Raw genomic sequence first — 12,884 nt, 5'->3', positions numbered from 1 at the left:
TGAGTCCCTCTCCAACACTCCCCTCCCCCTGCCCCCCAGCACATACACAGTGTAAGATGAGACTCGCCGGCATTAAGCTAGGCTCTTTGAATTTCCTGAAGAAGTTTAAGGTGGGCTCTCCAGCGCACTGAAAGAATTTCAGATCTACCTATTGAGGGAATATTCAGAAAGAATATTATCTTCTCTGTATAGTAGTACCCTCCCATCTATGGGCTATATGTTCCAAAACCCCCAGTGGATGCCTGAAACCATAAGTAATACTGAACCCTATATACACTGTTTTTTTTCTTATGCATACATACCTATGATGAAGATCAATTGGTAAAATAAGCATGGTAAGAGATTAATAATAATAAGTAATAAAAAAACCATTATAACAATGTACTGTAATAAGTTATGTGAACTTGGTCTCTCCCTCAAAATATCTTACTGTACTCACCCTTCTTCTTGTGATGACATAAGATGATGAAACACCTACATGAGATGAAGTGAGGTGGATGGTGTAAGCATTGTGATGTAGTGGTAGGCTCCTATTTTTTTTTAAAGATTTTTTTTTATTTATTTGAGGGGGAGAGAGACAGGGCAGGAGTGTGTGGGGGGGAGGGGCAGAGTAAGAGAGAGAAGCAGACTCCCCACTGAGCAGGGAGCCTGATGCAGGGCTCCATCCCAGGACCCTGGGATCATGACCTGAGCTGAAAGCAGCGACCCAGGTGCCCTAGTGATAGGCTCCTTTTGACCTGAACATATGGCAGAGGGAGGGTCATCTGCTTCTGGACCCAGCTGACTGCCGGTATCTGAAACTGCAGGATGTAAAACCATGGCTAAGGGGGGAGCCTACCGCAACCTACATCTAGAATCCCATTGTGAAATTCCGAAGCCAGAAACTAGATCAGTTTATAGTAGAACTGAATGATGGATTTGTGGTTTGAATATCATTTCCTTATTCTAACTAGGCAGTGATGCAAATATAATCTTTATATATGGTAACTTAGATTGTGTGTCTGTTCTCAGAGCTGATGTGTAAAATGTCTTTGTAAAAATCTTTTTAAAATCTTTGTAAAAAGCTTTTTGCTTTTAAATTAACAAGTATGCAGGCAAAAGCTGTATTGATTCTGAGTTTGCTGAAATTTTTTCATTTCTTAGTTTCTAATTATGATTCCAACAGGTATTATCTTTTGATGCCTATTTAGAAGATGAAGTACCTGATAAAAGCCAAGAAAACTACAGAATAAGACGCTATAAAATCTACTTCTACCTTGAAGATGACACAATTCAAGTAAACGAACCAGAGTTGAAAAATAGTGGAATGCCTCAAGGTATCTATTTAAAGCAGAGTTATGCTTCTCTTACTTCCGATGCCTGCCTTTGTATACTGTCTTTCTCTAGCTTTTCAGAAAATACTGTGTACCGCTTAGGTATCTAACTTGTTGGTGACAATGAACATAAACATGCTGGTAGCTTCTGGTCATTGATAGTGACTTCCCTCCTTTTTACCCCCCAACACCTCTCCATGGGCCATTTCACTCACTCTTGTACAGCATATTTGTTTTCTGTCAGGCATTGCTCTAGTTGGACCAGACTTTTCCTGTGTATCTGGTCTTTTCACTATGACCATATTACTGCCTTCACAACACTTTCCAGGCGAAGAGAGGAGGCTGTTGTCCACTGCCCCTTCCAGATCTGTATTCTTTCTTCTTTCTTGAATTTGCTGCTGTTGGCTTCGGCCACCCTCTCCTCATACCTGTTCTCTTGAGACTTTGATGGTTCTTCAGGAACAGAGGGTCATTGCTCCTTCACCCCCGTATGCCAGTCACCTTTGTCCATGGTCCTTTTCAGCCAGACAAGAGTTAATTCTGTGACATGGGCACCAGAGAAACTAATCCTAAATTGCATTATTAGAAATAGGATGGAGATCAGGGGAAATGACTGATCTCTTCTGTTTGTGCTCTGAGTCCTTCACTTGGGACAGTGCTGAGATCTGGATGCATTCAGGGGACAGCAACCATGGTGGTAAAAGGACTGAAAATTTGTGTGTGAGGCAGAAGAGTGAAAGGATATTTGTCCATAAAGGGAAGACTCCAGTTTGCCTGGTTAATGTCCTCAGGAACCTGAAGGGCTGCTATGGGGAGGAAGGGTGACCTAATTTTCTGTATCCTCAATGCTAGGATCTAGGGGGTCAGAATTTAGGTCGGTAAGAAGAAGAATTTTCTGGCAGAGAGCTGCCAGAGGTTGTGGTGGGTGGTTCTGGATGAGCATGAGGGGTCAGTGTTGGGGTGTAGGGGAGGGGAGGGATGGACTAATTTGTTTGGTCCTAGGTATACTTGGATACTTGGGGGGCAGGTCAGTGGTTCTTCTTCACGGATAGCTTAATAGAGGCATGGTGGAGGGGAGTCAGGTGTTCGTTTGGTGTTCACACTGCTGGAGAGACAAGGGGATAAGTGGGCCTGGCCACAGCTGTAGCTCACCAGTAAGCCTGCTGAATAGTCATGGGTTTTGTTTGTTTCTTGGGGAAAGGACACATGGGGCCAGAATGGGTGTCACCAATGAATGAGTGGCCGAATTAAGGCCTCATGAATACTGAGTACTCATGAATATTTACTGCTTTTGTATATTTAGTGCATCATGAATATTCAGAGACCAGGTGCCTCATATATATTTAATACATATGGAAAATTAATTATCTCCTGGTCTTTCCATCCCTTTCTTTATATGTTTGACATACGCATGTTCTATTTTCTACCTACTTATTGTTTAACACATCTCAGGAGTTTTGACCAATGCTGAATAAATTTTTTCCTTAGTAATGACTTGTCTGGGCCCATTGCGTCCATGTTGATATACCACAGTGGGTTCGACGGGGGAGAAACAGAAAAATTTGTGGACCGTGGGCCTCTGAGTACAAGGTTTGATGAGGCAGTATGCAAAGGACTTCCTTCAGTGCTCATGAGATTGAGGTTTTCTTGGTATGTAGCCCCATTGCGTCTGGATGATGAATCTGGGGTCAGTCACCATGGCCAAGAAGTGTCTGTTGAATTATCTACTCTGTGCCAGGCACTGTGCTGGGTTTTGGTAAGAAGACCTCCATCTCATAGAGCTTATGGGCAAGCAGTTGGGAGAGGGAAGGGAGCAAGGTGACTAGTCCCAAGAATTTTGCAATTATTCTGGTTAGAACAAACAAAGACAGTGATGGTAGGAATAGGAAACAGAGGAAAGATTTTAGAGACATTTGGTTGGCAGACTTGATAGGCCTTGACCAACAGTTAAATATAGAGAATGAGGAAGGGGAATATCTAATGATAAAAGTATCTACTTGATCATTATCTCATTTAATCCCCCAACGACCATCTAAAGTAGGTCATTGTTAGCGTTTACAGAAAAAGAAACAGGTTTAGAGAGGTAATTTGCTTCATCTAAATCTTAACTGATTGCCTCAGAGCTCACTCTGTGGTTGAGGTTTTCAGTCACTTTGTGGTTCCAAGGATGGTGATGTGTTTGCAAAACCCAGAAGCATGGAGCAAGGAGCAACACTGGGGATAGAGGTTGGTGATGTTTGTTTGGACACATGAAGCCTTGGAACGTGGGTTGGGACATCTGTATGGTGATGCCCACCAGGCAGGTAGAATCTTGGGATGTGTTTTCAGAAAGAAAGTCACGACTGGAGATGTGGACCGGGAATCAAGGGTGCCCAGATCATGAACAGAATCATTTGGCTTATTCTGCCACATTAGAAGAGAGGCACTGTTGAGGTGGTAGAAGAAGGAAGAAGATTGGACATAGCGTCTGTAGTTGGTTTTACTAGTGGAGGGAGAAAGTGAGGATTGGTCAAAGGAGATGATATGAGGTATCCTCATTGTTTTTTGTCCCCCGACATACTATCCACTCACAGGTCTTTTAATTTGGATGGAAGTAGGATGCTTTGTAAAGGAATAAGAAGTCTTTAGATCCTTCAGAGTCATTTTTTAAAAAAAGATTATTTATTTAAGAGAGAGAGGGCGAGAGCACAAGCAGAGTATGGCCTAGGTGGCTCAGTCGATTAAGTGTCTGCCTTTGGCTCAGGTCACGATCCCAGGGTCTTGGAATCAAGTCCCTGCATCGGGCTCCCTGATCAGCAGGTAATCTGCTTCTGCCTCTGCCCCTCCCATCTGCTGTGCTCTCTCTCTGTGTCAAATAAATAAATAAAATCATAAAAAAAGGCAAGAAGCCTAGTAAGGGAATATCAGAGTAAAGCATTTAAGTGAACATAAATATGATACATTTTTATAAATATATATTCTTACTAATATAAAATATTTATAAGAAAATATGTTCTCCTAAGGCAATACTGTCACTTACATAATTAAACACACTTAGGTAAAAGATGTTCATTGAATTTAAAAGTTCTGAATTTTCTTTCTGTTCAGAAGTAATTCTTCTTACCTGTCAGAGAGAGAGAGAGAGAGAAAGAGAGAGTGCGAGCGCGCGCATGGTTGGGGCGTGGTGAGAGGCAGAGGGAGAAGCAAGCTCCCACTGAACATAAAACCTGATGCGGCATTCGATCCCATGACCCTGGGATCATGATCTGAGCTGAAGGCAGATGCCCAACCAGCTGAGCAACCAGGGGGCCCATCTTGCTTACTTTGTGATGACCTTCCTCACATGACTTCAGATGTACACAAATAACAGACAGGAGGTCACAGAACATCCTGAACATTTATCAGTGACTTACATTTTTTTTTCTTATTATCCTTTTAATTGAAAGCTCATATTCCTGCAGCTTACCAGCCCTGTCTAGTGAGTCTTTAGTTTTATTACACCATCCAAGAAGAAAAACGAAATGCAACCTTGATGAGGATCTTGGAAAGGCTTTTATAAGACTTTCCAGTTCCCTCAGCCTCTTGATTTCATATCTCGCATTGGCAGATTCCAGAGGTAAACCGGAGTTAGTCATAATGATTTATTTGAAATTAATTCTTAGGTGAGTAGGGGGGATTGTGATTCATAAAGACTCATGTGGGGGGGGAAGAAAATGAACTCTGAGTAAAAGACAACTTTAAAGCCTCTTGAAAATTTGAGAATTTCTGATTGAGTCCCTGATCAGGCACTCTCTGACCAGTTTCCCTGAGGGAAGGCGCAATTCGAGGGATAGGTCAATATATGGTCATCGCGGTATGTCTAACAAGACTGAATTTGTTAGCGAGATACTTGGCAGGCCGTAGCAAGTGCTGTGGAGAAGGCAAACACAAATAACCACTCTATCATCAAGCTCTTTTTATTCAGCAAGAAACCGGTCTTTCTTGAAATACTTAATATGATGAATCTTGCTAAGGAAGGTCCATGAGGACAGAGGATACTTTGGAAAATCACTTAAGGGGTGCCTGGGTGGTTCAGTGGGTTAAGCATCTGCCTTCGGCTCAGGTCATGATCCCAGGGTCCTGGGATGGAGCCCTGCATTGGGCTCTCTGCTCATCAGGGATCTTGCTTCTTCCTCTCTCTCTCTCTGCCTGCCTCTCTGTCAAATAAATAAGTAAAATCTGGGAGGGAAAAAAAGGAGAATCACTTAAACCCCTTCTTCAGGCTTTCCTAAATGAAATGATTGGGGAAAAAAGAACAAATAAGTGCAATAGGCCAGTGGCAGTGGAATGGGGTAGGGTTGTTTCTTTCATTTGTGTCTTGAGTGGCCTAGGACTGCTTCCCATGCACCCACGGGCCCTGAGAAGGGGCTAGGGATCATATTTAGGGGCTGCTGCACTCTGATGATATCCCTGTCACTTCCATGGGGTTTCTGTATTTTCCAGATTGAAAGGGAGGTCAGATGCATTTGTTCTTTTGTATAACTGATCATTCAGAAATTAGTGCATGTGGAAGAATTAGCCTCCTTTTTAGCTGCCTCTCCTATCCTGTTAGTTTGTTTGTTTTGGAGTTTTTTGTTGTTGTTGTTGTTGTTTTGTTTTGGGGAGTGGGGGAGTTTGGAATAAGCCAGAAACAAAAGAGGCATGATGCCAAAATAAGCATTCAGTTACATGCAGCTTCTAATCAGAACAACATATTTTTAATGTTCACGAATCCTTGCTGGCAGAGAGATCTATGTACGTTATAAGTCAAGTCACTGTTGCACTTCTAGGCTTGCTTTTATTTCTTGCCAGAACATCACTCTCTTTTTGGTTAGATGTGTCATTTGTATAGAATTTGTTGCTGTTCTGTTGGAATGTAGTTAAAACAATGTTACACCAAGCCAAGAATGTCAGAGGTTAATCCCAGTAGTTCTACTTGTAATTGTCTAAAAGAATCACTGTTTGTCAAATACTACCAAATCCAAACTAATCTATGCTAAAGAAAGGCTGATGATGAAAAACCTGCCATAAATTTCTGGTGAGGGCAATACCAGTTGTTGTCAGCTGAGAGCGACCATTAGAACCTCGTGGCCTGCTACAAGAATTTCTGATTCTATAGGCCTGGGGCCAGGTTATAAATTGGCTTCTGCTTCCTTGTGAGTCCTTGGTTGAGAACACTGATTTCCACTGGGCACTTGTGTTGGCGCTTCAACGTAGTACTTTCTTAATGTTTTTTATACTCTAAGATAATCTGACCAAGCAAATGTAATCACAAAATGTGGCATTCGTATGTCATTCACTCATAGTGACCATGTACCACATCTTAGTACTGCATCCCACAAAGTGAAGGAGGCATGGTCATAAGGTTGCCAGAGAAAATACAAGCTGCCTAGCTAAATCTGATTCTCAGATAAGCAATGAAGTTTTTCATATGTCCCCAAATATTGCATGGGCCGTAGTTATATTAAAATTACACACTGTTTATCTAGAATTCAGATGTAACTGTGCATCTTCTATTTCAGTGGGTTAAATCTGGCAACCCCAGAGGGTGGATCCTGGGGAAGGGGTGGTCATTGAATGGAGAAGAGGAGAATTTCAGAGTGGAGATAAGTCAGTGGCCTGTGATGACAGGTGTTTGGTGCATGGTGGCCATGGAGAAGGAGGGAGGAAAGAATCGAGGAGAGGAAATGTGGTAGACAACATCTAGAACACAACACAGGTATCAGAAATGATACCAGGTACTTTGAGGGATCAGAAGAGGAAATACCAGTATCCACCAGAGAAGACATTTGAGTGGTACCTCCGAAGTTCCTCCAGATAAAGATGGATGATGAAGATATAATAGCCAAAAGGAACAGCATAAGATGAAGGAGGGTAGGAAAGCAGTAGGGTGTGGACTTGGGAGGTATGTGGGAGCAGATCCTAAGGTGTGTAAAGAAAGTGAGGCAAGAAAGCAGTAATGTAAGAGAACGTTAGAGCATAACATGCGTGCATTTGGGTCTCATCCAGTGGCGGGGGGAGGGCAGATAGGACTATTCTTTCTTATGATCAGAGATGTGGAATTTTAAGTTTTGTATTCTTTTGCTACAAGACAGATGTCAGGCTCTCTATATGGAAAAAGTTATTCTTATGAAAACAAAACTCCGAAGAGGACCTTTTGTAAAAATACAAATGGAGTAGTTATTTGACCGAAGGAATAATTGTAAACAACAAGAGGAGGAAAAGATACTCTTTCGTGTCTGATCCCAGTGAAGAGTCTTTGTATTTTTAGGATACAGACTTAGTAGACACAGTAACAGGTGGCAATTCCAGTTGAACCTTCATTCACCTAAGAAATACCGGTCTCTAGGCTCAGATGGATCCTAGGTCTGCAGCGGTACTAAAATGAACTAAATATATGGAAAATTAAGATAGAGGTAAGAGGTTGGAGTCTTAATTCTGGAAGGTGAATTTCTAAAAGCCAAATTTAGTGGTATGAGCAAAGATCTAAAGCAAGTCCCAACTGAATGAAAGGAAAATGCATTAAACATAAATGGATATATCATCATTTTGATCTAAACCACAGGGAAATGTTAGAAAGTTAAAGCTTGCAGAGTATAATCAGATAGCAGGGCCTTTAAAAAGGAAGAGAGATTTAAAATAGGAAGATCAGGAGGAGCTTAAAAGCAGGCACCCGATGCCTGGACATCTGCCCAAATTGTCTTTACGGGGCAGTCAGGAAGGCAAATGTTTAAAAATTTAAAGGGTAGATATGGTACTTCTGTTCTTGGTTTTCCATTTTATAGCATTATTTTTATTTATATAATTGATGATCTCAGGTTCTTTTCAGTGCATGCCAAATACGTGCCATCCTGCCCATTTCTTTGATACTCCAGATCACATTCTTGCTGGTGGAGTTTCTGCCGTTTATCCTGGAGGACTATAAACACACAAATATCAATAAATAGAAATTTTCGACCCCCCAAAGGACACAGTGGAGAGATGGCCACGAAGACACCATTGAAAGCTCTCAGGTGCCACTGTCCATTTCAAATGGCCCACATTAGTTTTCTGATTAACATGGCCTTGTGAATTTGGATTTCTTATTATTAAAAATTGTCTTGTTTAGTTAGGTTTGCCTTCTCTTCTCAGCCCGTGAGTGGTGACGGAGCTTCTCTGGCCTCTTCGGAGAACCATCTCTAGGAAAAATGTGGGAGCATACATAAGGAAGCGTGAGGGCATGCAGGCCTCGGGGGTGGGGGAGGGATAGGTGTTGGCCCTGGAGGGGGTGTTGCTACAGTGGCCAAGTGTGCCCCTCTCCAGAAAATTGCCTTCAGAGAACAGAGAGGCTGGTCTTTGGGAAGAGCAGCTCCATCTTCTCTCTCTCTCCTTTTCATGGTGGCTGTCAGCTCTTCTCCCCACTTCTATCCTGTTTTGCCTCTAACACTCCCTCCTCTCCTTCACTTAAGTAATCTGTGGCTGTAGTTCAGTGAGACATAGTTCAGTGCGATATAGTTCAGTGCAAACTGTGGAAAATGCTGGTTTTTATTTATTTTGTTAAGAGTTTATTTTTAAATAGTCTTTGCACCCAAGATGGGGCTCAAACTCCTGCCCCAAGATGGAGTCACGTGCTCTTCTGACTGAGACAGCCGGGCACCCTGGAAAGGGCTGGTATTTACTTAGAGCTTGAAAATCCAGGTCCAGGATCTTCTGCCATTTGTTAGAGTGTGACCTTGAGCACGTTACTTAACAACGCCGAACCTTGCTTTTCTCGGCCATAAACTGAATATTTATATTTCATGCATTATCTGCCTCATGGGATTAGTGAAGATTAAATGAGAAAAATGTATATGAAAGCATATCCTAGGGCTCTGATGATGATTCTGATTATTATTATTTGAAAGCTCTGTAGGTGGGCCGGTTCTTTCCACCTAGAAAAATAGAAGATTCTTATTCAAAGTCTTACTGAACGGAAATCAGCACCAACTTGCTTATTTGAATTTTTATAATTAAGTACAAATACACAGTAGATGGAATTTCTAAACAAGCTCCTGGCTGTTGAATAAATTTTATATATCTTAAAAACTGTCACAATATAAGTATTTTTAAAGAGATATATAATGGTTTCTGAAAATACCTGAAATGCCCATGCTTTTATAGATGTTTAAGTATGCAATTTGTTCTAAATGTCTAATCTTGAATGATTAAATAATTTGCATACTGTTTTCAGTGGCATGAATTAAAGGCTAATTGAAGTACAATTTTTTGCAGTAAAATTATATCATCTTTTATGTAGTACATTTAAAAATATTCTAGGCCAGTTCTAATTTTATAGTTTTATTATTTTAATTTAATGTACCAAGTAATTAAAAATTGCTACAGAGAAAAGAAGATGAAAATGATTTTAGTTCATTTTGCCTGAACAGAGTGAAAAGATGATGAAGAGAAAAATGGAACAGAGTTCAACACAGTTACTGGCACATAAAGATACTCATTAAATTTCTGTAAGAATAGCAATGAATAATTTCTAAGTATTTCTAGATGTCAGGAAAAGGTGCCATTCTCGGAGCTATAGAAAATAGGAACAAGATTGCTTGACCTCATTATCCTAAAATGCTTCCATACAGAGGTCCCACAGGCCACTTGGACTTGAACCATTAGTCCCTCAGTTTGCTCTGCTCACGTTTTCTCTTCTTCCCTTTACTCTTGGAGTAGATTCTCAGGCCAAAGTTGGTCACAGATGTTGAGAGAGCATTCTCTGTGGGTATCTTGCATTTGGGTAGATTTTGCAAGTAGAGGCACTGTCTGCTCTTTGTTCTGGACTGTCTCTTCAGGGATGTCTCTATAGCAAACAGCTTTTGAAGATAAAGGGGAGGTTTGCTCATGGCCATGGGAGAAAGAGGCGGTGTCTCCTTCCAGAACAGAGGGAGGACAAGACATGCTTACTGTCCAGTCTAATAAAGGTCTTGTCTCCCTATGAGACAAAAAGCAGGAGGGGCACCTGGATGGCTCAGTGGGTTAAACCTCTGCCTTCGGCTCAGGTCATGATCTCAGGGTCCTGGGATCGAGCCCTGCATCGGGCTCTCTGCTCAGTGGAGAGCCCGCTTCCTCCTCTCTCTCTCTCTCTCTCTCTCTCTCTCTGCATGCCTCTCCACCTACTTGAGATTGAAATAAATAATATCTTTAAAAAAAAAAAAAGCAGGAATGCTTACTATCCATTTTAAGGCTTGGGTTTCCTACGCTTAGGGCTCCTCTCCTGTAACATACCCCACCACGTGGGCAGGAGTTACTCAGACCTTCTTGGGTCATCCCGTGGGAATCGAGGCTCAGGAAACTGGTGTGAAACATGCTGGTGTTCTGGCTGCTGTTATTGCTGTGAATTTATCTCTAACCAAGGCAATCTATGCCTTCTACCAACATCCATGAACCTGCAACAGGCTACCTTGTTAGTTTGCAAGTAGAATAAAATTTCATCTCAAACTCTAAACAGTTCTTGACAACAGGTTTCAACAGGGTTTGGGTAAGTTGGCTGGTATGGTGTGGTGTAGTTCGCATGCTCATCTGGGAGCAAACCCTTTCAGTGCCAGTGGCTAACCACCACTTGGGGACCCTGGGTCCATATTCTCAAGAGTAGAAGTGAAGGGGCACCATAGGGTTAGCAGTAAAAGATAGAATGAGATCCAGAACATTTGGCAAAAACGCTATCTAAAACAATGAAGCCTCTGATAACCAGAGGCTTGTAGGGGTGGTTGGGGGTAGGAGGAGAAGAGGTTGGTAGAGCAAAGAAGATGCCATGCAGTTTCCGAGCAGCATGAAGTCTTTCATGTTTATAGAATCTACAAATCATGGTGCTGGCACCTACCATACTGAAGCTGATAAGCTTTTTTTTTTTTTTTTTTGAGCCAAGAGGATGCATTTTCATGAGTACTTTGCTTTGCGGTCATAGTGCCTTGTTCATTGTGCTCACATTGAGTGCTTGTTCTGGAAGAAGACAGGATGGCAGTGTCTGGCCCATTAGGTCACCCTCTCTGTGCCCCTCTTCCTTTCCTAGTCTTTATGGCTCATTAAAGTACGTTAGTACCACTTAGGCAACTTTAATAACAAACATGCAAGGCTGGTCAGTACCTATGGACCTCAGAAATCTCAGCTCCCTCAGGTACCCTCAGAGTCTGAACATAATCATGCCGCCTCCAAGAACCAGCCCTTTGCCCCCTTCCCTGTTGTGGGACGGCATTCAGGGCTGTTACGGAGACGTGCTGTGACCTTTTCTTCGTTAGCCGCCTGATGAAACAGCTACGTTTGGTTCCATACCATAGGGACTTTCATCCGGCGTCATCGGATTTCACTCCCTCCTCCTGATGAAGATCAGTTTTATACTGTGCATCATTTCAATATCAACATAGACATCATCTTCTATGGCCGGACATTCAAGATTTATGACTGTGATACGTTCACAAAAAACTTTTTGAGGAAAATGGGAGTCAAATTAAACCCCCCGGGACAGTGTCCAGAAGATCCTTACATGAAGTTACGGAGAGAGGTAAGGAGTTGATGATCTATCTGTGAGCTGGTATCTTCCGAATGAGAAACCAAAAAGGAGAGTCAGTAAAGGGTATCTGCACTCCTGATGCAGACGTGAAAGAATGTTCGGGGTCATAGTCACTGGAGTTGTCCTAATCCCCTTTAGGCTGGAAGGAATTCTAGGTGTTGACCTCAGGGCAGGAGAGCCTCACTCACTGCCCCTGCCCCCACTTCTCTCCATGGAGAGTCTCCCTTCCAGACAGACAGTAGGAGTCTTCAATGAGCCACCCACATGGGACAAGCTCTAAGGCCCACTCTTACCTGGCCTGTCTTTCCCCATTTTGGTTGCCTAACCCTGGGAATATGTTTGCTTCTGATCTACTGATTTATTGCAGCACACCTTGGGTATACCTTTTTTCTTCTTCCCCAGGACTCCCAGCTCTAGCGATGATGGCATCAGGTGTAGGAATATTCTAGCAGAACGGAGAGGGCCATGATTCTGATGTACCCTATTGTAAAAGGATGTTTGTCTTCCAAGTCTGACCCCAGTTAGTATAGGGAGGCAGGAACAGTGTTCATAGTAGTACTGTTGTCTTTCTAAAGTTGTCTTTTTTTTTTAATGATCCCTTGGCCCGAATTTTGTGTTTTTTTTGTTTTTGTTTTTGTTTTTGTTTTTTTTTTACAGAAGAATCTGAACACGCAGAAGGGCAGGTTGTCAGGTGGAAGGTTACATACCCAGCCAGTCTTCTTATGAGGATTTCAATTCAAATCTTTTGCTGCCTACCCAGAATTTCTTTATTGTCATTCTCTTTTTTTATGGAAGTATGGTTAGACAGAGTAAAATACACAGAAATGAAGCACACAGTTGGAAGAGTCTTCACAAATGCATATGCCCATGTAATCCACAGTCCAAATCGAGACACAGAATGTGTCCTTTGCCCCAGAAACTTCCCTCTTGGCTTTTTCCAATGAATCACTCTTCCCACCCAGGGAGAGATAACCACTGTTCTCACTTCTATCCCTATAGATCAGTTTAGTCTCATTCCTGTTGTTTCTTAAACTTGTAATTAATTT

At 42.1% G+C, this 12,884-nt stretch overlaps 1 protein-coding gene across 4 annotated transcripts in view; it reads left to right on the top strand.

The window, feature by feature from the left end:
- Positions 1-12,884, top strand: part of EFHC2 (EF-hand domain containing 2) — a 192,382-nt gene that overhangs the window by 72,935 nt on the left and 106,563 nt on the right. For all 4 annotated transcript variants that reach the window (XM_013057519.2, XM_045089479.1, XM_045089480.1 and 1 more), the window contains 2 exons: positions 1,166-1,316; positions 11,606-11,829. In XM_013057519.2, coding sequence (XP_012912973.2) covers positions 1,166-1,316; positions 11,606-11,829 — 375 coding nt within the window. The remainder of the gene's footprint in view (positions 1-1,165; positions 1,317-11,605; positions 11,830-12,884) is intronic.

Source organism: Mustela putorius, unplaced genomic scaffold, assembly GCF_011764305.1.
Source record: "Mustela putorius furo isolate JIRA1106 unplaced genomic scaffold, ASM1176430v1.1 tig00003836_pilon_pilon_pilon, whole genome shotgun sequence".
NCBI lineage: Eukaryota > Metazoa > Chordata > Mammalia > Carnivora > Mustelidae > Mustela > Mustela putorius.
The sequence above is the reverse complement of the archived record's forward strand: the minus strand, read 5'-3'. Positions and strand labels throughout refer to the sequence as shown.